Source organism: Parasteatoda tepidariorum, chromosome 5 (assembly GCF_982258835.1).
Source record: "Parasteatoda tepidariorum strain Cologne lab strain chromosome 5, Ptep-v5.0, whole genome shotgun sequence".
In the NCBI taxonomy this organism is placed as follows: Eukaryota; Metazoa; Arthropoda; class Arachnida; order Araneae; family Theridiidae; genus Parasteatoda; species Parasteatoda tepidariorum.
Window position 1 is genome coordinate 52,440,880 of NC_141759.1, and position 24,190 is coordinate 52,465,069.

At 27.4% G+C, this 24,190-nt stretch overlaps 1 protein-coding gene across 2 annotated transcripts in view; it reads left to right on the forward strand.

The window, feature by feature from the left end:
- The window catches only part of LOC107452832 (thimet oligopeptidase), a 39,377-nt gene extending 15,499 nt beyond the window's left edge, over window positions 1–23,878 (forward strand). For both annotated transcript variants that reach the window (XM_016069435.5, XM_016069436.5), the window contains exons 6-16: window positions 744–856; window positions 4,104–4,158; window positions 6,379–6,543; window positions 7,605–7,766; window positions 9,681–9,746; window positions 10,863–10,967; window positions 13,295–13,476; window positions 17,254–17,485; window positions 19,304–19,435; window positions 21,278–21,397; window positions 23,674–23,878. In XM_016069435.5, coding sequence (XP_015924921.1) covers window positions 744–856; window positions 4,104–4,158; window positions 6,379–6,543; window positions 7,605–7,766; window positions 9,681–9,746; window positions 10,863–10,967; window positions 13,295–13,476; window positions 17,254–17,485; window positions 19,304–19,435; window positions 21,278–21,397; window positions 23,674–23,757 — 1,416 coding nt within the window. In that variant the 3' untranslated portion in view covers window positions 23,758–23,878. The remainder of the gene's footprint in view (window positions 1–743; window positions 857–4,103; window positions 4,159–6,378; window positions 6,544–7,604; window positions 7,767–9,680; window positions 9,747–10,862; window positions 10,968–13,294; window positions 13,477–17,253; window positions 17,486–19,303; window positions 19,436–21,277; window positions 21,398–23,673) is intronic.
- The last annotated feature ends 312 nt before the right edge of the window (window positions 23,879–24,190 follow it).

Consider the following 24,190-nt stretch of genomic DNA (forward strand, 5'->3'; position numbering starts at 1 on the left):
TATCGAATTTCGTTCTGGTTTTTTGGTTTTCCGGTTTTCTGATTTCCGGATAACGGGTTCTGTACTGTATTTCTATTTCTAAATGATACCAAAACATATTTCACAATAATACCTTTAACTTTAAACAGTTGATAGTGCTTGGTGCATTTTTTTAAAATTGATTTTTAATATTTCTATTCCCTGCTTCCAAAATTATTTCCCTGGTTAATTTTGAGAAAAAGTGAAAAATTGCATGTTAATAGTATATTCTAATACATTTATAACATCATAATAAGCAAAATATTCCATTGAGTTGTTATATACATATAGTTACAGTATGCTTATTATATGCATGCGCATATAGTTACAACTCATTATATGCTGCTGGAAAAATTATTCTTCAGCATATAATAAGCTGTTACTTGATTTGAAGTTTACTTTAACAAATTATTTCTAGGAAGTAGTTATTATGCAGTGTTTTCCTAAACTTTAACATTCAGCTTTTAAAAACTGAGGTACTTGATATTTCAATGTATTATTCTTAATTTTTTTATCTTTATGCTGCTTTTTAAGTAAAAAATTTTTCAACAACATATAATAAGTAAATAATTATTAAAAAATTATTAAAATATTTTTAGGAAGTTGTTATTATGCAGTGTGTTCCTAAACTTTGACATTTAGCTTTTAATAACTGAGGTACTTGATATTCCAATGCATTATTTTTAATTTTTTTTTTATCTTTAATATATTGTCTTTATATTCAGCCTGATACTGGGAAATATGTTGTGGGTTTGAAATATCCTGATTACATTCCAATCATGCAAAAATGTAAGGTTCCAGAAACAAGGCAGAAGATGGAGTTGGAATTTAACTCCCAGTATGTATTCGTTTTTCTTTTAAAACTTGCTATTTTAATTGTCTAGAACTGCTACTTAAAAAAATAATTATGAAAAGACTTATTCTGTAGGATTATATGTTTCTGTTAATTACTTTTCAGTTGATTAAACAGCAAAATTATCTCCATCAAAGGGGTGGCTACTCATGAAATAAGTGGAAAATTAAATAATAATAGTGTATTCACCCTTTTCCTAAAGAAAAAAGCCTAATTCTTTGTGAAGAAGATTGGAAGAATGACTGTCAACCCTATTTTTTTTAATTCAAGCAACTAATCTGATTCTTATAAAATTTTTGAAATAATGATAAATATTTAGGGATACCAATTTTTTTTCTGTAAAATTTACTAACAGATACAACAGAATATCATTTAGAAAAATCTGTTACTTTTTCTAACTAAAACATATCAATATAGAATTTAATAGGAAAAGGGGAAATTATTAAGTTCCATTGTTTTCATTATAGTGCGGATTTAAGAACAATTTTGATCTGGAAATAAAATACTAGTTGGTTTAAATCAAATACAAAAAAGAGTTATTTTGTAAAAAAAATGTGACTTATTCAATAAGTTTTTATTATTGTTACTTTTAATGAATTATAAAAATTTATTAAAAAAAGTGGTGTAAAAATTTAATGGTCGCCATGAATCTATAGATTCATGATGATTTTTCTATAGATTCATGATGACCATTGAATTTTACACTTAATACTAATCAAAAAATTTTTATGTACATTTATTTCCTGATAGTTCTTTAGTCAGCTGTTAAAAGAATATGAAATTTAATATATTAAAAATTTGTATAAAATTTAGCATGTGGAACTGAAAAATGTGAAACAAATAGTTTAAACTTTATGTGAAAAATGATACCAGAAGCATAATATGATTATTTATGGCAAAGCAAAAATACAGCTTCAGATATCATAATATAATCACAGTCAATAGAATTGATCTAAAACAAACTACTTTGAATAAATGTGAGCTTAGACAAACACTTAACTAATACCAAAATGTACTTATCTAATCTGATCTGATCTGATCTGGACTAATCTAAAGTGACTTAATATGAATACCAAATTTCGAGTAGTGATGAATCTCGAGTATGATGGCTATTGTATGTTATGATTACCAAGTTATCAGGTGCAGGTAACAGTTCACCAAAAGTGATACTGAACTCAGTTACTTCCATTAATCCAGAAGTAAAAGTTTTAAGTGGTTTTGCCATCTAGATGTTAAATATTGAAGATTAAGTTATTTTCAAGTTATTTTTTAATAAGTTCTCAAGGCTGACTGAATTTTTTGTTTTGGAAAGTAACTAATACTATCTGGACTTGTTCATTCCATGATACACTTGAAGTATTTGGTACTTTTAAGTACTAATAGCAAAATTTCAGATGCATTGATCTATAAATATTCTGATTATTTTACCCTTTTATTTTTTGATTGTATTATAATGAAATGAGCCCTTGGTTCTTATAAATTCATGCAGCTATTATGTTAATTGTTATAATTTATGAAGTGTAAGTTTAATTTTAAGCTTATTTAAACCCTTTAAAAATTGTTGTACACTTATCAATTTTATAATTATTTATAAAAAAGAATGTTGAATTTTAAAAAAATTACGTTCATATTAAGTATTTTTTAACGTTTTCATTTATTTGGCTCTTAATTAAATGTAAACATAATTTTTTTTTTGTCTGAAGAAGTACATTTTTCTGTTTATTTTGCTTAAAATATTAACAAAATGGAAATATCACTTCATTAAGTGCACAAATAGATTGAAGTGAATTAATTGTTTTGAATAAATTGTTGAAGTGAATAAATTGTTTTCTTGATAGTACATGTTCTAACATTTTTATTTTAACAATTTGAACCTGTTTATTCAAACGTGCTTGAATGAAATATTTAAGCATTTTTGAAGAGAATGTCATTTTTGCTTCATTTTGTTTTTAAATAAAATAATAGTGCGATCAATAATGTACAAATATGATCATTGAGTTTTGTGTGTAATTATAATTATTTTGTGTTTTATGTACAATACGAAAAAAAAGGCCACCCCGAATGACTTTTTGCATTTTTAAATTTCTATGTCTCAGAAAGAATGACAGATTTTGTATTTTGCCATGTAAAATTACATTCTTTAAAGTGATGTAATAAATTGTATACCATACAATTTAAATTTTTTTCGTCTATTGCTACATAAAGGACTGAAAAGTAATATTTCTTAAAAGTTATTTTTTATATGAAATTATCTTTGGATAAATAAATTTTATAATTATGTTCAGTAATGTTTCAATTTGCTTTATAAGTTCTCGAGATATGAAATACCCAAAAAGTAAAATTAAGAGGTTCAAACTTTGGACTGTTTCCTTGGCCAAACTATTGGGACCATATTTCTCAGATTGCGGCTACTTACTTTATTTTAGGGGTATATTTATTTAGAAAGAGTATGTTTTTGTGTCTGATTTATTCTGTAGCTTAAAATATCGTTTGCATGAATTAATTTAAGTATTTAAGATCATCCCCTCAAATCATTAAGATCGAGTCTTAGAACGTGAAGATCTGATCATTAGATCAAAAGTTATTTAGAGTGGTCCATTTTTTTGCACACTGTACAACAATAATATATCTATTTGTAATCATAAATTAACTAAATGAAAATTGTTCGACAGGATAATTTTCATTCAAACTTTGTTACAAGCCTAAATGTAATTAAATGGTGATTTTTACAATTAAACTGAACTCCAAAGAAATATTTATATTTATTAAAATAGTATTTATTTACCTGTATTAACACTAATACATAATATGATACTGGTAAATATTGTACTTCATAATATTAAATGGCATGCTTTTCTTACTGTGTTCCATTCATCTTTACTTATTAGATTAGTGTAACAACTTGAGAAAGTTGTTTATCATACGAAATTTTTTTTTTCATGTTTGGTAAGGCTAAGTTAGTCTTGTTTTAAGTTTTTAAATTTGTCATTTATTTAGTTTCTAAAATTTTCCTTTGCAGTTAAATATTTAGATAAATTATACCTTTTGTCTTTAAAAATTGTATTTTAAAATTTAGATTGAGAATCTGTGTTTAAGTATTTATGTTCACTGTTCAACTTAGAATTTTTTCTATTATCTCTTATTAGGAATCTAATGTTTTTTTTTCGTGATGAATGTTTTCTTTTTTTTCCTTTTTTTATTATTTATTCTTCTGTTATCTTTTCTTGTTTAGGTGTGCAACTGAAAACCATCCGCTCTTAGATGAAATTACAAAACTAAGACACAAGGTAAGAATGATTCTTTTCTTACCATTATCAAATGTAGAGATTTCTCATTATTTGCACATAACACCTAAGCTTAAATTTATAACTTTTATTAAATTCAATTAAATTAAAATTCAATTTTTATGTTTGCATTATTTAAATACCTATATGAATAATCCATTCTGGAAGTTATGTTCATTCTAAACAAGTTTGAATTCAACCTTTGATATTATTTATATATTTTTTTAAAAATATTTTTATATTTTTTGAAATTTTCATTTACAAAAAAATTGTGCTTAGAACAATGATTGGCTCTTAACTAAAATTATAAAATATGAAAAGGGACAATCTGATTTTTTTTCTCATTGTTATGAGAAATTTTATCATCTGATTTCCTAAATTCATTATGATACATTAATGTAAGTTAATGTGTAGGGAATTATATTCATATGAAATGTGCCTAGTTAAGATGTTAATGTATTTATGAAATAAGTATTTATATGAACAAGTTATCTAGGAAGATTATTTGTCATTTATAAAAAATATTGGTCCTATTGTGGCCAATCACCATCTCAGTTGTAAAAAAGCACTAAAGTTTGTTGTCATTTTTAATTAAAATAAGTAACTTTATAGGATAGAAAAGTAAGGGCATGCAACCTTACCATGATGTTTTTTTTTTTTTTTTTTTTTTTTTTTTTTTTTTTTTTTTTATGACCTTCATAAATTTAGTTTTTCTAACTATTAATATTACTAAATTAAATGTTAAATTAGAGTATTTGTGATAAGAAGAATATGAATTTGTCTGAAACTTAAGACTAAACATATGTATAATTAAAAAAAAAAAAAAAAAAAAAAAAACTATGAAGTTTCACACAATTTGCCTATTTTAGTAAAATTAATTTATAGCAGACTTGCAAATTTCTCTTTGAAAAATTAATTTAAATATTTCTTTACTGTACATAAATTTCTCGTATCTTTGAATTTTGAATAAATTTGTGCACAACATTTATTTTATACATGTTTTAGTTTAAAATATTTTCTTTTTAATTTGAATCATGTTTAAAAATGTATTTCTAGAGTGCTTTATGTGGATTTGCTCTTGTTATAATTTTAAATGCTGCAATTGTAAATGAATTTAAAATTAACTGAGAAATGTGCCTAGAATATTTTTCAGTTACACAATGCAAGATTTGCAGAATTGCAGTGGCACAGTTGTTAAGGCACAGTGGCACAGTTGTTAAGGTTGTTGTATTGTCATTGAGAAGGAAATTGTTGAGTCACAACTGTCATAACATCCTTCTATCCCTGGTGTCAACAAGAAGCATACCGAGTTTCGGATTAATGGGTATGAGCTTCGTTGAGAAACTGCTAACCACATTGCTACCATTTATGCCATTGGTCTTGAAATTGTATAGCCTTAACCTCCAGGGCCTTATATTGTTATTTATTTTTCTTAAAAAAATGAAAGATTAGTACAGTAGAGAAGCGATTATCCGGAACGATCGGGACCATCGCAATTCCGGATGACTGATTTTTCCGGTTTTCTGAATCGCTACAAAATGCAGTTTTTTTAATGTTTATAAAGCGAAACTAACAAATTATTTTGAAATAGTTTTAGAAATAATAAAAAATGATAAATAATATTACAATTAAGTTTAAATAAGGAAAGAAATTATGAAATAAAAATTATATACGGGCTTATATATGTTATGAATGTTATTATTAACATTAATAACATATATAAGCTGTTTGTGCTTATGTGAGATTCGTCTACAAACGGCTTTTGATCCATCCTCTAAATCAGTTCTTTCGTCAACTCGATACGCCGTACGCTCTAAATAACAAAATGGGCTCAAAATCTTGCAGGAAAAAAAATTTTTTTTTTTAATGGAAGAAAATTAATTTCCGGTTCCGAATTTCATTCCGGTTTTCTGATTTCCGGATAAGAGGTTCTGCATTGTACCTCTAAATTTTACTATGTTAAGAAAGAAGTTTTTTTTTATTTATTATTTATTTTTTTTAAAGGGCTTATTGAAATTAGTGAATAATATCTTCAAAATTTCTTCTTATGATAGTTATGATAGTTATCTTCTTATGATATCTAGTGTTTTCCAAATTATTTTTGGTTAGAAGCAGGGGGCTATACACTAACTTACTAAGAGTCACATTTACTCCTGTCCCCCTGACGGCATATTATGCAATCTTAAAGTAAAACATAAATAATAAAATTGATTTTTTTTCTAGGCAGCAATTTTGTTAGGCTATCCATCTCATGCAGCTTTCATCACAGAAATTTTGATGTCTAAAACAGCTGATAATGTTAATAATTTTTTAATGGAATTAAAGCAAAAGCTTGCTCCATTGTGGGTTGAAGAAAAGGAGCAACTATTGAAACTTAAAGAAAATGAGGTATCCTGTCATGTGTTATTTAAGTATGAGAAATATTATCATTAAATTTTCCATGGTATTATTTTTAAAATATATTTGTTTTGGGGGAAGATTACACATCCTTAAACTTTATTTTTCAATAGATTTTAAAATAAGTCTTATGAGTTAGCATACAGTTTTTATCAATAACTATTTCAGTCAGCAAGCAAATTGATACTGATGAAAACGCTAAAGAGGAGTAAGCATGTTTGTATGTCTGTGAGTCATTAAAGATATGGTTAAAGCAATAGAAGCTGGTGAAGCTGTAAAAGACATGATATTTTTTAAAATTTTTTTTTTATCAAAAAAGTACGTAAGTAAGACAAAAAAAAAATTTGAAAGATGTCAAAAAAAAAAAAAAATTTAGATCCTAAGCAGAATTGCTATCAAATAAATAAGTAACATAAAGAGAATTTTAAAGATTTTAAAAAGAACATTACTTCAGTTCAGGTAATAGTTGAAAAAGAAAACCAGCATTAAAAAAAGCAAGGATTAAAATGAAAATTTTTGAATCACAATATTAAATCCTGTGCAAGCACTTATTAATGCTGGAAAAAAGATTTAAAGATTTCTTTGAGATTGAAATAAAATGTTAATAATTCATATTATATGCTTATATTTCTCTTATGTGTAAATAAATCCTTGCATTTTTATTGTAACTGAATAATTAAGATAATTGTCATCATTCAGTAGAGGAAATATATTTCTCAATTTTTTTAAGTGTTTTCATTCTGTTGAAAGCATAATGTTATTCACCTGTGATCTGTATTTTAAATTAAATCTGTGATCTGTATTTTTCTGTTTTCCATAAATATCGCCTATTTCAAATATATATATATATATATATATATATATATATATATATATATATATATATATATATATATATATATATATATATATATATATATATATATATATATATATATATATATTATTTTAAAATTAGTTCTTTATTTAACATCTTTGGTACTATTGTATTTTTAGCAATGTTTGTTGTCAATTATGTGATATATTTATGAATTTTTGTTTCATTTATTTAGTGCAAGGAATTGGGTATTCCTTTTGATGGTAAATTGAATGCATATGATTTGTCATACTATACATATAAAATAAAAGAAATTAAGTATGATGTGGATCAAGCAAAAGTTAAAGAATACTTTCCTATGCACGTTGTTAAAGAACGCATTTTAACTATTTATCAAGTAAGTAAACTTGTGTTTTAGAAAATTATTTAGAAATATATTTTATTCTGCAATAATGTAATAAAAATTGATCTTTAATTTAAATTTCTAATATCTACACCAATAAGTTTGTAGTGATTGCATTTATTGGGACAATTTAGTGAAATAAAACGTAGCATTCCCACTTATTTATTTGAAAACTTAATTTTTCAAATATAAAAGTTTTTTTTTTGGCATTTTTTTCTTGCGATCTACGCTATATTGTAATTAATTCTGTGTTAATTTATATTGGTTTTTAAAAAATGCGAGGGAATTTAATTGCTTTCATGAGCAACATTAGTTTCTCCTGACTGTTTCCATACTTGTTTCTTAAGCTGTTTTCATTGATGTATTAGACTTCTGGTCCAAAATATATATTGAAATTACATATTTCTGGAGTATTTTATCTTGTTTTGCACTTGTTATAATTTTAAACACTGCTGTTGTAAATGAATTTAAAATCAGCTAAGAAATGCTTTTAGAGTAAAGTCCCAGTCATATAACAGGGAGTCATGTTAACATTGTGAAAAACTTCTAGGGCAGTTGAAATCATCAACATTTGCAATTTTCCGTACAATTCCCAAGCCCGGAAATGTCATCATGAGATTCTTTATTATGATATGCTCAGAAGCACACAAAGAAACAATTCATAATAGGGAAGCGCCTCTAGCGGCACGTAATAGCTTGGGATCCTTATCAATTTCAATCCTGATGATGTGCCCTAACTCTTCCAGAAGTTTATTGCAACATTTATGTGACCTGTTATATTAACGACTTGTTATACAAGGACTGTTACATTAACGTTTCTAAACTTGTACATTTTGACAAATATAGACTAAAAAATGAGTTTTTTTAAATGATTTGAATGGGTTTTTTTAATGAATTTTTTAATGTTTTTTTAAAAATAAATTTGAATGGTGGGTACACAACATTCTAGACCTACATGCAGCTGCGAGGAAATGCACTTAGCCATGTATGAAGAGAATTGTATTCCCTTCTCTTCCCACCTCCACTTAATACTTGCACTATTGTTAGTAATTTTCAAATCAGTTTTTTTTATTGATAGATTCTCTTCTTTTCCCTCAACTCATTTCTGGTTTACGGTATTACATTAATCTTGTACCTTAAACATTAGGCTAACTATTATTAAGAAAGAAATTCATAAAGAAACTGCAAAAAAAAAAAGATCTTAAATTGTGCGGTAGGGAATTTAATGCCTTTTGGTACTGATTGCCTATCAATATTTGTGTAAAGCAACTTCATTGATTCAGGAGTTTTATCGGTACTTTACGACAGTGTTCCCCAACCCCCGGTCCGTTGATCAAATGATACCGGGCTGCCCATTTCATTGAAACTGAATTTAAATTCCTAGGTTTATATCCCTAATTAAAAATATCTGTGTTCCAATAAAATTTTATTTATTTAAAGAAAGGGGCCCCCGAAGATAGTGACATAAATTTTTTAATGTTTGTAATGTATCATTGTCCCCGATTACCCCCAGATGGAACCGTCTCATTGCAAAGAAACAAGCTCTTGGTTCTCATTGATTTAACGTTCTTGTAAGTTAAAATCTTAAATCACTTTATATTCATTTTTTGGTGTAACTGTATTTTATTTTGAAGGCATGTTTAAATACTATTAAATTAAAATTAAAAAATCAAAATAATCTTAAATATAAATAATCACCTCCCAGTGGTAAAATTATCAAACGTTGACCGGTTCGTGGTGATAAAAAGGTTGGGGAGCACTGCTTTACGATATTTAGCATCTTTCAATAAGTTAACAAAATTCAAATAAATTTAGTTTAAACTGATTAATTTATGCTGATTATTTATTTCAATCATGAATTAGTAATATAATTATAATCATAAATTAATAAAATAATTATTTATGCAGAAATTATTGGGGTTGACATTTTCTGAAGTGAAAAGTCCCGAAGTTTGGCATAAGGATGTTGCAATGGTAAGTGCAATTTATTTTTTAGTTTGATAATGTTGGATTTATAATGTAACTAATATTACTAATTTTATAACATTACAAATAATATTTAAGCATATAGAAAATATTTTAATTTTTGATGGTTAAGCCAATGTTGACTGTTCTTCTGCATACTATGTACCAATTTTTCTGGCAGACATGCTCAGGTGCATCATATATCTTTAGCTTTATATATATTTACAGATAGAATCTATATTTTAATAATTTTTATATGAACGTTTACATGTTTTAAGCAACTGTCCCTTATCAGTATAGTTATGTTAAGTAATGATCTCAATAAAAAAAAATCAAGTCAATAGAAACTAAAAAGATGCTTCCCATAATATTGAAGCCCTTTGTATCACCAATTATAATTATCCAATGTGCCATATTTGTTATGTGTACCATGGTTAGGTCACTTTTGAAATAAACCGCCACCAAATTTTAAATGGCCTTCACTTGTTTCAGGCTCAGTAACATTTTAAATTTTCATCTGATTTACTTTTAAATTGACCAGCACATATTACTATTTAACTCTGTTGTTTATATGATTTATTTATAACCATTTGACCTACTTAGTGGAATAATGAATCATTAATGAAATAATAAATCATACATTTTCAGAATTCATCCGTATGTAGCTGGTTTGAAATTTTTTTTTAAAAATTCATATAATGAATACTATGAATCTGTTAAATTTCTAATGGAAATCAAAGAAAAATACAAAGCTTATCAATATCATATGTTTTCAAACAAGCTTTATGTTTTTGTCTTTACATTCATTGCTTTTTAAAATTAATTTCCTTTATTTCAGAAAAGGAAATTTTCAATTAAAGGCATAAATTTTTATTATACCTTTAATTTTTATTATGCAGTCATTAATGCTGATTTTTAAATGAGTTATATAAGTTACCTTATGATATCTCAAGCATATCATCAAAATGTTTTTACCTTTCTTTCCTGCTCTTTTTTAATTTTAGAACTAGAAAACTATTGTCTAAAAAAGTATATTTTATTTTGGAAACATATTAGATCACGTAAAATTGGTGTCTATTGCATGTACCTTACTGAAAAATCTAAAATTATTCTTTCTTTTATTAGTATAGTGTGACAGATACAGCTACATCTGAGCTTTTAGGATATTTTTACTTAGATTTGTTTCCAAGACCAGGAAAATATAGCCATGCTTGTTTGTTTGAGATGCAGGTAAAAGCTGCTAAATGATAATTATATTTAAGTCCCTTTTTAATTTATTCATTTAATTTTATGTACATGTTGTAGTGATTGTTTTAGGAAAAATATTTTCACCTAAATAATAATTTTCAAATTCATTGATGAAAAAAATGAAACTGTCCAACAAAAATATTGAGACCTTGGGTGTATTTTGTTCTGTTAGTCATCAATATAAATTGGAAAAAAAAAGAATAGGCTGATTAATAGATCCATTTGTATTAAATATTTGTTGAATGGAATTATTTTATTTTATTTGAAATATTTTAAAATCATTTAATGAAACGGAAAAAGAGCTTATCAAAAGTATTTGAATCGTATGTGCAACATATGCTTTTATTTTATTATTCCATGACCATAAATTTCAATACATTTTTTGTGCCTGAGTTTATTTATAATAAGTATTCCAGGATATTTTTTAAAAATTCCTTTGAATCTTCCACAAATTTTGGCTCTCTTTTTCCTGCAACAAACTTTTAACCCTTCCTATGACTAAGGCAGTTTTGTTACTCTGTATGGTGCAATACATAAATATTAGTTAAAATGTGCAGGATGTGTAGTTTTTTTTAAAGAAACATGATGTGTTGCTAATAAATATAGTTAAAACATATAATGGAACTGTGAGATGTAGGTGTGGCTCATAGCTATTCTTTAACAAAAGGGAAAAAACTCATATGCAGTTTAATAATTTTATGCTCTGTCTCATGGCAAATGGCTAAGTTGTTTAATTTAAGACTGAAGACAGTGAACAGAATTGTGATGCACCTTTATTAAGAATTATGTAGCGTTAGAAGCATAGTCAAAATTGTAATGTAATGATGCATGATAAGACATTGTAAATGAGAGATACGTACGCTGCAAAATACATATATTCATTAGCTTTACCAAATAAAGTATGTGTGACTGACATATTTAACCTTCATCTTGATTCTAATTTGACGCTGGGAAGGCACACACAGATCAAAGAGTACAAATAAGTTACAAGAATGAAAAAAAGATTGATCAATAAGGTCATGGTGCATGACTTATTTGATTTTCTGAAATTGTTCACAATAGTGAATGAAATTGTTCACAGCTTACTATAAATTGTAAAAGTATAGGAAAAAACGAACAAACAAAACTGATAAAAAATAGGCACATATTAGAATGGATTTTGGTTTGCAAAACTATTTGTTTGTTTGTTCTACTCTATTTCCAGGGTATCCACGCACCTGGAAAGTCATGGATTTCGGTATTGAACGAAATTTGTCATGAACTGTCATGATTTTAACTATATTTTTTTAAAAAAAATCATGAAAAGTCATGGAATTAGATCATCAAAAAATTTAATTTTTAAAATGGAATTTACCCCCTTCCCTAATTTTATGGTATTCCGAATATTTGAATTTGTAACAAAATCCCTACTCACAGTTATATTTGATTAAAATATAAAATGTTTTAATCCTGTTCTTTAAAAATTATGGTGTTCTTTCAAAAAATGAAAGAAAAAACAATTTCTGGTGCAAATTACCTTTTAATCCTCTGTGATTTCAGAATTTTTGTTATTATTTATTATTTTTATTTTATCAATTTAAAATTCTAGCTGAAGCAAGCGAGTCATTGGCGAGAATTTTTTAATTCCGAAATGAGAACAGAAAAATCAGGAGTATTTCTTTCCTTTCCGATAAACAAGAAAAGTATCTTTAGAATGTAATTCTGCAGAAAATAAGAAGAAAAATTTGCTTTTGTGTTTTTTTCAGATATTTTATTGCTTAACTCTTCTTTGATCTGTTTTTTAAATTTAAAATCTATAAATATGAAGATGCAGAGTATAACAGTTTTGGTTATACCTATCATTTCAATTAAATGTTATTATAATGTTTTTTTAAATTTACTGTTGTGTTTTTGTCGGAGAAAATAGTAACTTAGTTAAGTCATGAAAAATTCTTGGAATTTGTCATGAAAAGTCATGAATTTGAAAATTTCAAATGTAACAGATACCCTGTATTTCGTACAGCTCTAACAATATTTTGTGATTGTTTGGGGAAAATCCAACATTCTTTTTCCTGTTAAACCCAATGCATGAAAAACAGTTGTAACTTTGAGTTTTTCTTAAGAATTAAAGTAAGCTAACTATTGTTCATTACCTTATTTTAAGAAATGTATTAAAAAATTTATTTTATTTGCTCATTTCTATGGATTGGTTTAAATTTAGTGTTTTTTAAACTGCATTACTCACGAAACTGAATTCTTGCTCTTTATGTTATTATATATGATTTACACAGTTTATTCCTATTTAATATATATTAAACATTTCAATTTAGGCTGGGTGTTTGTTACCTGATGGTTCACGTCAGCTGGCTGTTGGTGGAATGTTAGCAAATTTTACTGAATCAAAAACAGATAAGCCTAGTCTGATGAATCACGATGAAGTCACAACATTTTTTCATGAATTTGGTCATGTTATGCATTATCTTTGTTCAAAAGCTGATTTTGCCATGTTTAGGTAATTATTTTAAATTCAAAATCCAAAAATGATAATCATTAAAACCTAAGAATATACATGAACTAGATTTTAAATTATAATTTAGGGAAATTTTTTTATATTTGTATAGATTAAAAATTTATTATTCTTCTAACATCATCCCTTTTGATTTAAAGATTTTGATTAAAAAGGCATAAATATAACATATTGACTGATTAAGAGACAATTTTAAGGAATAAAAAAAAACTCTTTTTAGTAAATAAGTATGCCCTCAAACATTTTAGATAAATTGTATTAATAATAAGGATCTATTTAAATCAAATATTTTAATATATTTTTGTATAATCATAAAAACTTTTAAATTATAATTGCCAAGTTTCAGTTGTGTGTATTTATAGCAAGAACATACCAAACATGGTTTTACTGAGAAAGATGTTAGCCTAAGTTTATTTAAAAAGTATTTAATAAGTTTTGATCTGTTACATTAAATACCTAATGTTATTTGGGTTGGGTGCAGTAGTGCTATCAAATTTTATATTTAATCTAATGCCTTTGCAAGATTTGGTATCAATCATGGGATGTTTCAAAAGAAATGCAAATCTATTTTTTCCACCTCCAATTCTTTATACCATCTTTCAATCAAACATCAGACAATGAAAGCTCTAAATCAGACTGGAATGCAGGTGCATATTTTTATAATAATTTGTTCTTAATGATACATGGTGATTTTTCATCAATTTAATGTAGGGTTTTCAATTTTAGGAATAATATGAATTTGACAAAAAATTCTTTTAAGGTATTGAGGTTGACTGCTTTTTTCAAGTTCATTTTCTGGCCTCTTGTAAATGGAATTTTTGGATTACAATAGTTTGCATCTACCTAACATGCTTAAACAGATCTGCTTGTTCTTTTTCTTCTACAAAATTGCCAAGTTATGTTCTCATAATATAGTAGCTATTTGAATAATAGATTTTGTTTTCTAAAGTAATCTGTACAAAACTCATTCTTTTATACTTATAGAGTGTTCCTTTATCATCTCTTAATATGTACTTTTGGTCCAATCAAAGTATGAAATTGATTTAAGCAAATTTTAAGAAAAAAGCTTTAAAATAATAAGTCAAAATGGAAAAGCGCTAAAACCAAATTTGTCTCATGTTAACAATTTAATTAAAAGGCTAGAAACCAAAAACAAGCAATAGCAAAATTCTAAAGATATGTATGTTCACACGTAAAGATATGTATGTATATATTCTTCTTTGTAAAAAATGAAGTAAACAGATATCTGTATAAAACCTTACAAACTATTAATGGGAAATTTAAGCCACCAAAATTTGCTTAATTCCCAGAAGGAACTAAAGGTGAGAGGTTACTGTTAGAAACAATTTCAATTTTTGATGGCCAATCAAAATAGATGTTAACTTTTAATTCCCACCTTCCTCATTATGAAGTTGTCAGTTTTTTTTTTATCATTCATATATATTTTCTTCACTTAAGATTTACATGCTATCCCTAATATATATAATTTTCTCTTTTTTTTTTTTTCTTCACTAGAATTCAAAAAATATGTATTAAAGGTGGTATTAATGTAAATATATGTCTCAATATTTACTTACAAATATTTTTATCATTAATTAATGCAAAATAAAAGTATATTGTTTATTTTTTTATTACATTTGAAATGTTTAATCTTTTAACTTTGGAGTTTGAATGTACGAAAAATTTTAAATTTTATGCAAAGATTTTGTGAATGAAAATTAAAAATTTCATTAATTTTGTGATTATGGCTAACACAACGAGTGGGGCAAAATAATAGGCTTTAGCATGCTAAGCATCACAGGTAAAAATTAAGAATATTTAGTCACCAGTCCAGAGATAAAATGATATTACCAGTTAGTACTCATTTTTGCTGGTCCATTTACATGTCCTTCATCTATCTATTTTAAAAATAATTTAATGAAGTGAATTTAAATGAAAAATTATGAAACAAAGTTGCGCAATGTTCACAAATATGGTGAAATAGACTATTTTGTGACAATAACTCAGACCAAAACACGAAACTAATGGTCAAAAAACTAAAACAGCCTACCTTTCCTTTAAATTGATTGCTGGTCCTCTAGACCAGTGGTGCGCAAACTAGGGGTCGCGACCCCTGTGGGGGTCGCCAGAAGTTTTTTGGGGGTCACCAAATTTTTATCAAATGCATTATCCCTGCATGCTGCATACTATACAGTGTACATATAAAGAGTGAAGCGCCGCCACTCACTGTTTAATTGCAATTTCATGCTATCCACTCTTTCTTTGACCGTAATGCGTAATGTATTCTCTATCTGGCTATCCGTGAAAAAACAATATCCCGTTTTATGCAAGAATGCCATCAGAGTGTTAATACAATTTGCATCAATGTATTTATGTGAAACTGGATTTAGCAAACTAGTTTCAATAAAAACTAAATACCGCTCGCGTTTAAACCCTGAAGATGGTATGCGAATTGCAATTAGTAACATACATCCAAATATCGATGAGATAATTAGAAACTTGCAGCCACATACATCTCATTAAAGGGTAATTACTGATTTTTGAGTTATACAAAAAGTATTTTCTTAAAATTATAAATAAAAATTAATATGAGTTAAATATGATGTTTTTAATCGATGAAACGAAAGAAATGCGCGAAATATACATTGTATTTGTGAACATTTATCTCTAGGGGTCGCCGAAAATTTTCTCTCTACAAAAGGGGTCACAGTCGAAAAAAGTTTGCTCACCACTGCTCTAGACCATCAGCAATTATTTTTCAGTGGTCCCAGTCAAACACAAAGCGTGCACAGTGTTTTTAAAAGGTGCTTATTTTCGATTTTCGTTTCTTAAAAGCCCTTAAAGATGCTTTTTTCATTGGATGTTTTTAAAAAGTGCTTAATTTACCCTTTTTTCAAAATGAGATTTCTCCTTTGCTATGCCGATTTTCCCTTCGAATTATGCAAAAAGACACAGTTCACATTGTTCTATTCAACATTTTCACACTTAATTTAACCCCAATCTTTTTCGGCGTATTGTCAGTCTGTAGCGTATGAAAACGCCATTCGTTTTACATGATTCAAAATTTCACAATTTTGACCATTTTATTTTATTTTATAACCGTCGTTGAACAGCCAACCCAATTTTATGGGTTTTCGACTACTTATGTCCAACTCCGTAGCCTTGTAATTTTGAACCCAATCCAGAATACAAGGGAACTCCTGGATCGAGTATTGGGAGAAATTTGTCTTCGTGGAGGACTTTTTCATGAAGCCAACCCGCATTTGCTTTACATGGAGAGGAAGACCACAAGAACCTCCCACGGCTAGCCTGACGGCAAGGGGACTCTATCCCATAATCCATCTACCTCTGAGGATATTTCACGTCAGCACTGTGGTCGGTGCAAGCCGGATGCTAAATTCGTATCGACTGGGATTCGAACCCGGTTCGCCGCATCGGAAGGCGAACGCTCTATCCCCTGAGCCATCGCGGCTCAATTTTGACAATTGTGAAAAACGATGCCAACATTTTTTTTTACATGACTTTTTTTTTTACAAGATAAAACCGTCAATTGTCAAAAACTTTCCAACCCTGCCTGATTATATTTTTTTAAAATGCTTAAAAATATTTTTTGAGTGCTTGAAAAGTGCTTAAATGGTGCTTATTTTTTGTTGAATAATTTGGTTACGCACCCTGTTTAATCCTTACACAAAAATTTGATTATATAAGTAATTAAAGCATATTAAAAAAGACATATATTTGTTTTTTTTTTTTCAAATTTAGTGGGACGAATGTAGAACGTGATTTTGTTGAAGCTCCATCTCAAATGTTGGAAAACTGGTGCTGGGAACCAGAATCCTTAAAGGAACTTTCATCTCATTATGAAGATAAAAGTGTTATACCTGATTCTTTATTAAATAATTTAATCAAGTCTAGACAAGCTAATACAGGATATACAAATTTGAGACAACTTATCTTTGCTCTTTATGACTTTAAACTGCATTCTAGTGATAAGGTAAGATCATGATATAATAGTATAGTAGAGGGCCGATTATCTGAACAAATCAGGATTAAAGCCGATCCGAATAATGAAACATCTGGATAATTGCACAATTTAAAAAAAATGAGAATTCAAATATAAATTCATTAAATTGACGTTCACATTATCGGCACTCTACTGTACCTGTATTGTTCATTATGTTAAGCAAATTTTAACTAATGTTTTTCAAATATGACTGTTTTTCTGTATAGCAGTGTTTCCCAAATTTATGACTTTTGTGTACCCTTTCTAAATTTTTCGTAACGCTCGTGTACCGCTAATAAAAAAATGAATGTATTTTTTACTATAAAAAAATTGCACAAAAGTTAAAAATCACTACTGGCTGTTGACACCACTAATTATTAACTGTTAACTTCGCAAAAAATATCCAATAGAAGAACACATTATCGTAAATTTTCATGGCTAGCTTGGTATGCATACCCCTGGGGGTATGCATACCACACTTTGGAAAACACTGCTGTGTAGTAATATTGACATAAATCTCATTCCAAAAGGGAGGGTTGACTTGTACTTAGAAAGGGGCATATAAATGAAGTTAAAACAACATAAATAAATTTTTGTTTTTATGCGATTTTAACATTAAAAATCAGTTTGTTTTGTAAAAAAAAAAAAAAACAACGTTGTTTGTATTAAAGCATTAGAAATTATATAGTAGATCTACTACTTATCTGTAAAATGGTATAAAATGTTGGTTATTAAGTACATATTATTTCGTCCTTTTCCTCAAAAGAAATAAACTATCTGTAACTGCAATATTTAGTTATCAGTTGTGATGTAAATTGAATTTTAAGAAATTTCACAAATATACATTGTAAAAATCAAGAAAAAGAAGTAGTCGGGAAAAATTATTCTTCCGAGTCCGAAGCAAAGGTGAAAATGAAATATTATTACTACCAGTATGTAATCTTTTTCTCATTAGTACTAGTACCTTATGTGAAAAAATAATAGTAGCCCTATTTTTTTACTTTTCTGATATTTTGTGTTGATGCATCTGGATTTTCAACTTTCAATTAAAATTTATTTTGAATTTTATCAAACTTTGACAAATAACTCCAAAATTTCACTTTTTTTGCATTAAACTACATTATCAGATGAATGAATATTATTATTTTAGTTTTTATGACGATAGTAAACGTATGAACTTATCTTACTCACTCTTTCAAAAAAACTTGTGTGCACTTTTGTGAATAGTTACTGTGGGTACATATTTTGTCGCAGCATTAAAAGTTATGACTTAACGTATTTTAGTCACAATTTTCCTGTTCAAGTATTAATGCTCCAAATAAAATATTTATGCTTCATTCTGAAATACTTTATCTTTACACAAATATGAACGTTGTGTGATGCCGGACATAATACTACAGTCTATGAAACATATGCACTTATTTTGTAACTATTTACTTTGGTAAAGCATTCTTTTTATTGATGTAAAGTAATCCTAGATAACATTCAAATGCATTTTTGCCACATGCAAATTCTATTTCAATCATTTATCACCTATTCCAAACATAACTTGAGACTGTAGAAATGACATTGAACATTTTAACATGACTGAACAACTGTCTACTTTTATGCTGCTCAACTATTTTATGCACCTCACTGCATAAAACTATCTTATGGTTAGGCTTTAGCATTTAATTTGTTTTGTAAAAAAATGCATTCAAATAATAATAATTTTCAAGATTGATTGTCACTTCATTTAGAATTTTTTACAACTGATTGAGTTTTTTGAGTTAAGTTTTTTATTTCTTAAATTGGTTGTATTTTCTCTAGAATGATGTTAAGGAAACATATGCTGCTTTATTAAAGGATATTTTAGGCATACCTCCATCTGAAGGAACAAATTTCGGTTGCAACTTTAGGCACATTATCAGAGAATACGATGCTCAGTACTATGGTTATTTGGTATGTATTATTTCCTCACTTATAAGTGTATAAGCAGTTGAAAATAGATAATTTTAAGGTATTCCATTTTAAGTTTAATTTTGCTATTAAGTTTTTTTAATTTTTTATTTTATAACAATCGTTGAACAGCTGACTCAATTATGGGTTTACGGCTACCAATATTCAACTCCAAAGCCTTGTAATTTAAAACCCAATCCAGAAGACACCTGAACTCATGCCTTTTGAATGAAGCTAACTTGCATTTACGTTGCATGGAGGGGAAAATCCCCTGATGGTTAGCCTGATGGCAAGGGGACTTTACCCCATGATCTGTCTACTATTGAAGACATTTTACATTAACACTGTGGTCGGTATCAACCGGGTACGGAATTCGAATCGACCAGCCATCACTTTGATTTCCACACCTGATTCGCAACCAACCGCAGTGCTGACGTAAAATGTCCTGTAAAGATGCAGAGTTAAAATTTGTAGTAACTTAGACATTGAATCGTTTCAATTTATTCTTGTTTTTAGGATTTTTAAATACCCTTATACTTGCATTTTTTATACTTTTTTTTCGTTTGGAAAATTAAGTACAACCATTTTTACTGTTAGGACATTAATTATTTTATAATATTTATATAATTAACTCAAAATCTATTAGTTTTGATATAAAATCATCTCAGCCAAACAGTTATTCAGGAAAGAATACAATTTTGTTTCTTTTAATGCCATATAATTCTTTTTTAAAATTATTTCTTATTTACTACTCATAACTAAATAATCTAATAAATTAGTTGGTGGTTGAAAAAAAAAAGTTTTGTTTAAACTTTTTTTTTCATTAAATGAATATAAAGGAAAGTTTATTGTTTAATAACATTTCACTATAACTTGAATGTCTTGTGCATTTGACACAGATTGGAAAGCCACGAAATTTCTCTATGATGTTTGTTTGAAACAGGGCTGATTGTGCTCCGGATTTTTCGCTAACTGTGATCTGCAAGTTTCCGGAAATCGAAGGTTCAGACGTTTAAAAAAATCATTGATCACAAAAGTTTCCGGAAAATCAATTTTTCAAAGGTGGAATTTAAAAACACAGTTTATTTTGTTTGTTTGTAAGGGAGAGCCAGATGCTTTATAAGCTTATATTCAAGATTAATATTCATTTTTTATCAGAAAATAGTTATTATAATCATAAACTCAAGAAAGAAAGATATATTTGTACATTTCAATTACTTCTCCAGGTCATCATAGGTATGTGTAAAATTTTAAATGTATTTTAAGTAAACTAAGAAATATTGAGAAAAAGGAAAAAAACCTTGTTCAAAATATTTTTTTTTTTTTGAACTCAAGAAAATTTTTGAAATTTTGACTTGGGCTCACAATCACCCCTGTTAAAAGTCAAAAAATTTTTGTGGCATTCTTTTCTTGTAAGGAAGTGAAAAATTGATGAAAATAAACAGATTTAAATTACAAATATAAATATAACTATAACATAACTATAAAAATTGTCTATAAGGTCTAGGCAACTATATTTGTTTCTAAATCTTTTACATAATTTAAAAAAAATTTCTTTCACTCGACTGAATGCTGTAAGCTAGTCTTTCATTCTCTAAATTATGCAAAACTTTAATTTTAGCACAGTTGTAATTATTCAAAAAACACTTTACCGCTTTGTAAATGGAATGATTCAAAATATCTTTTTTAAAAATCTACTTTTTCGCAATATTAAATGTAGCTACATTAGCCAAATAATTCTTGTTCATACAATAAATATTTCTTTAAACTGCATGGCATGATATTAGGTTGCATGTAGCATATTTTTATGACTTTTTTCCTAAGAGTTCTACTCTTTTTTTGCAGTGGAGTGAAGTATATAGTCTTGACATGTTTGATACTCGCTTCAAACAGGGAAATAATGTTTTAAACCCAACAGTTGGAATGGACTATAGGAGAAAAATTTTACAGCCAGGAGGAACAAAGGTAATATCACTTAAGTAATTTAAAGAAATGTAAACTGTGAAAAATGTTAATTTGTCAAAATAAGTATTAAAAATATTTCATTATTTATCTAAACAATTATTTCTATTTAGTAAAATTTTTTTTATTTTGTCCATCACTATTCCAACGAGTTTTTGTTCCAAAAATCATTGTAACTGGGAAAAAACAATTCATATGCTTGCATTTTTATTTATCAACTCTTAATGGTATTTGCATTAATATTCTCTGTTCCTTAATTATAGTGATAACATAACAAATAAAATTATATAGTATGAGGATTTTTTAATTTGAATTCTTATTATAGTTATAAAGAATAACTCCATTTTTCACTTCAAAATTCATAATTTTTAAAAAAAAATGAAAAACAGAAATATTGATTGTTCTCAAATGATAGAGAATAATAGTTTAAATAACTCATTGTTTTGCTATCATTTAGCCTGACAAATTAAAATACTGGAACCACTATCCAAGAAATTTTATTTTAACTCCATTTTTGGTGTAAATCATAAACTGTGTTTACACACAGAATTTTATTGTTGTTTTTGACACTACAACAATTGCATGTCGTCCCCCGCATTAGACTGTCTTCTTGAAAATTAATATAAAATATTTCCAATTGCATTAATGCCCTAATTTCCACATTTCCAGTTTATCATTATAGTGTAATTTCAGAGAAATTCACACGTTTTTCCTTAAATTTTGAATTGTAGCATTATCATTCTTAAAATAAGCAGCAAGGGGTTAAAAAGTAAATAATCCAAATTTTTGTTGTTAATAAATATAGTATAGATTTCTCTGTTTCAGATAATCGATATAATTTTTAATAGAGTAGAATAAATGCTATTACCCTTTATTTTTTACTGGAGGATAGGGAAATTTTTAAAAGATGTGGGCATTATTTTTTATTGTAGGAAAGGGACATTTTTAAAAGATATGGGCATAATTTTTTACTGAAAGAAAGGGAAATTTTTAGAAGATATGGGCATTATTTTTTACATCATCTTTGTTTCATCAAAAACCAACTACTTTCTCACCAAAAAAAAAGAAAAAAACTTCTTTAAAGCTGTTGTTCTTGAATTAGATAGTATTTAATGAATAGTCTGCAGCTATTCGGTTGCCAAATTATTTTTATTATTATTATTTTAACTATTAATTTTATTTATTGAAGCTCTTCCTTTGCAAAATGTACTTTTGGGGCAATTTTTAATTGTTCACGGTTCAAATATTGTATTTATTTGCAAATATATCTAAAAAAATCAGATTATTAAAGGCGTTATTCTTATATCGTATTAAAGGTGTTTGTATTTCCTCTGAATATTATTTAACTGATAAACTGTTGAATCTTAAGTTTTAACAATTATGTTTCCATAAGTCTGTCAAAAGAAGCAATGAAGTTTTATCCTCACATTTTGTCATTTAAATTGCATATATCAGTAATCAGATATGCTAATGTTTATCTTTTAATACCCATTTTTCTTTCATTCTAAATAATTTATATTATGAGAACTTAAATCTCAATATACATAACTTCCATTAAAAAGAAAAAAATATCAAGACCATGGAAGAATTTAAACACTTTTATCATGGTTTATAATATATCATAGTCAATCAAAAATGTTATATTTCCTTAGAACATTTTTGAAGACTTTTTTTCTTCTTCTTCATAAGCGCAACAGCCTTTCACAGGCCAGGGCTGACTCGCAGATTTTCCTCCATCTGGCCCTGTCTGGTGCGACGGCCCGCTTGAGGTCCTTTTCAACGTCGTCTATCCATCTTGTAGGTGGTCGTCCCCTACGCCTCGTCCCTTCAATTGTGGAAAAAGTCACTTTTTTGGCAGGGACGGCATCAGAATTTCTGAAGAGGTGGCCCAGCCACCTAATGCGTGATGCTTTAATAGTTCTCACAATGTCGGTCCCACCGAATTTGTCATATTTTTTGTAAATTTCGTGGTTGTAAAGAACTCTCCTTACGTTATTCTCTTGAAGAGATTCAAAGAGACTTTTTTTAGTTCTTAATTAACAATGAAGAATACCGAGTTTGATTGCTCTCAACACCTGTGTACAATAAGGTTTGTTAAAAAGTGAAAATATAAGGCAGGGCATGATCTGAAAATTTGCCCATTTGATTTAAAATAATCATTATTGAAACTAAAAACCATTAAAGCTGTTTTTGTTATATGTTTTAAATGTGATATTTTTTGGTTTTTCAAATGTTTGTGCTGTTCTTTTTTCATAAAATACACGTGAAAAATATTGCAGGATGCAACTGAAATGCTTCAAGACTTCTTGGGACGCAAACCTTCTAATGAAGCTTTCTTACGAAGTAAAGGATTAAAAGTTTAAATTTACTGTAATATTTAGTGCAAAAGTCAGTGGAAATTATTTTTGTTAACTGTTTCAAAAATGATGACAAATAAATGCACTTATTTTTAATCAAAATAATAATAAAAAAATTATCCTCTGATGCATTCATTATTATTGAAATAACGCATTTGAAAAAAAGTTTTTGTATATTTCTATAAGCCATGCTTGTTACATGGGTTAAAAAATTTCTATAAGCCATGCTTGTTAAATGGGTTAAGAAATATCTGTAAGCCATGCTTGTTAAATGGGTTAAAAAAAATATCTCTGAAGAAGAACAAAGCCAAGTTTTAGATTTTTGCATTTTCATGGCATTGCTTTAGCGAAATTCAGCAACTGTTAGTGTTGGATTCATAAATTGAAATGACATTCCTAGTAGATATTTTTTTGGCAAATTAAGTAATTTTTTGCCTAA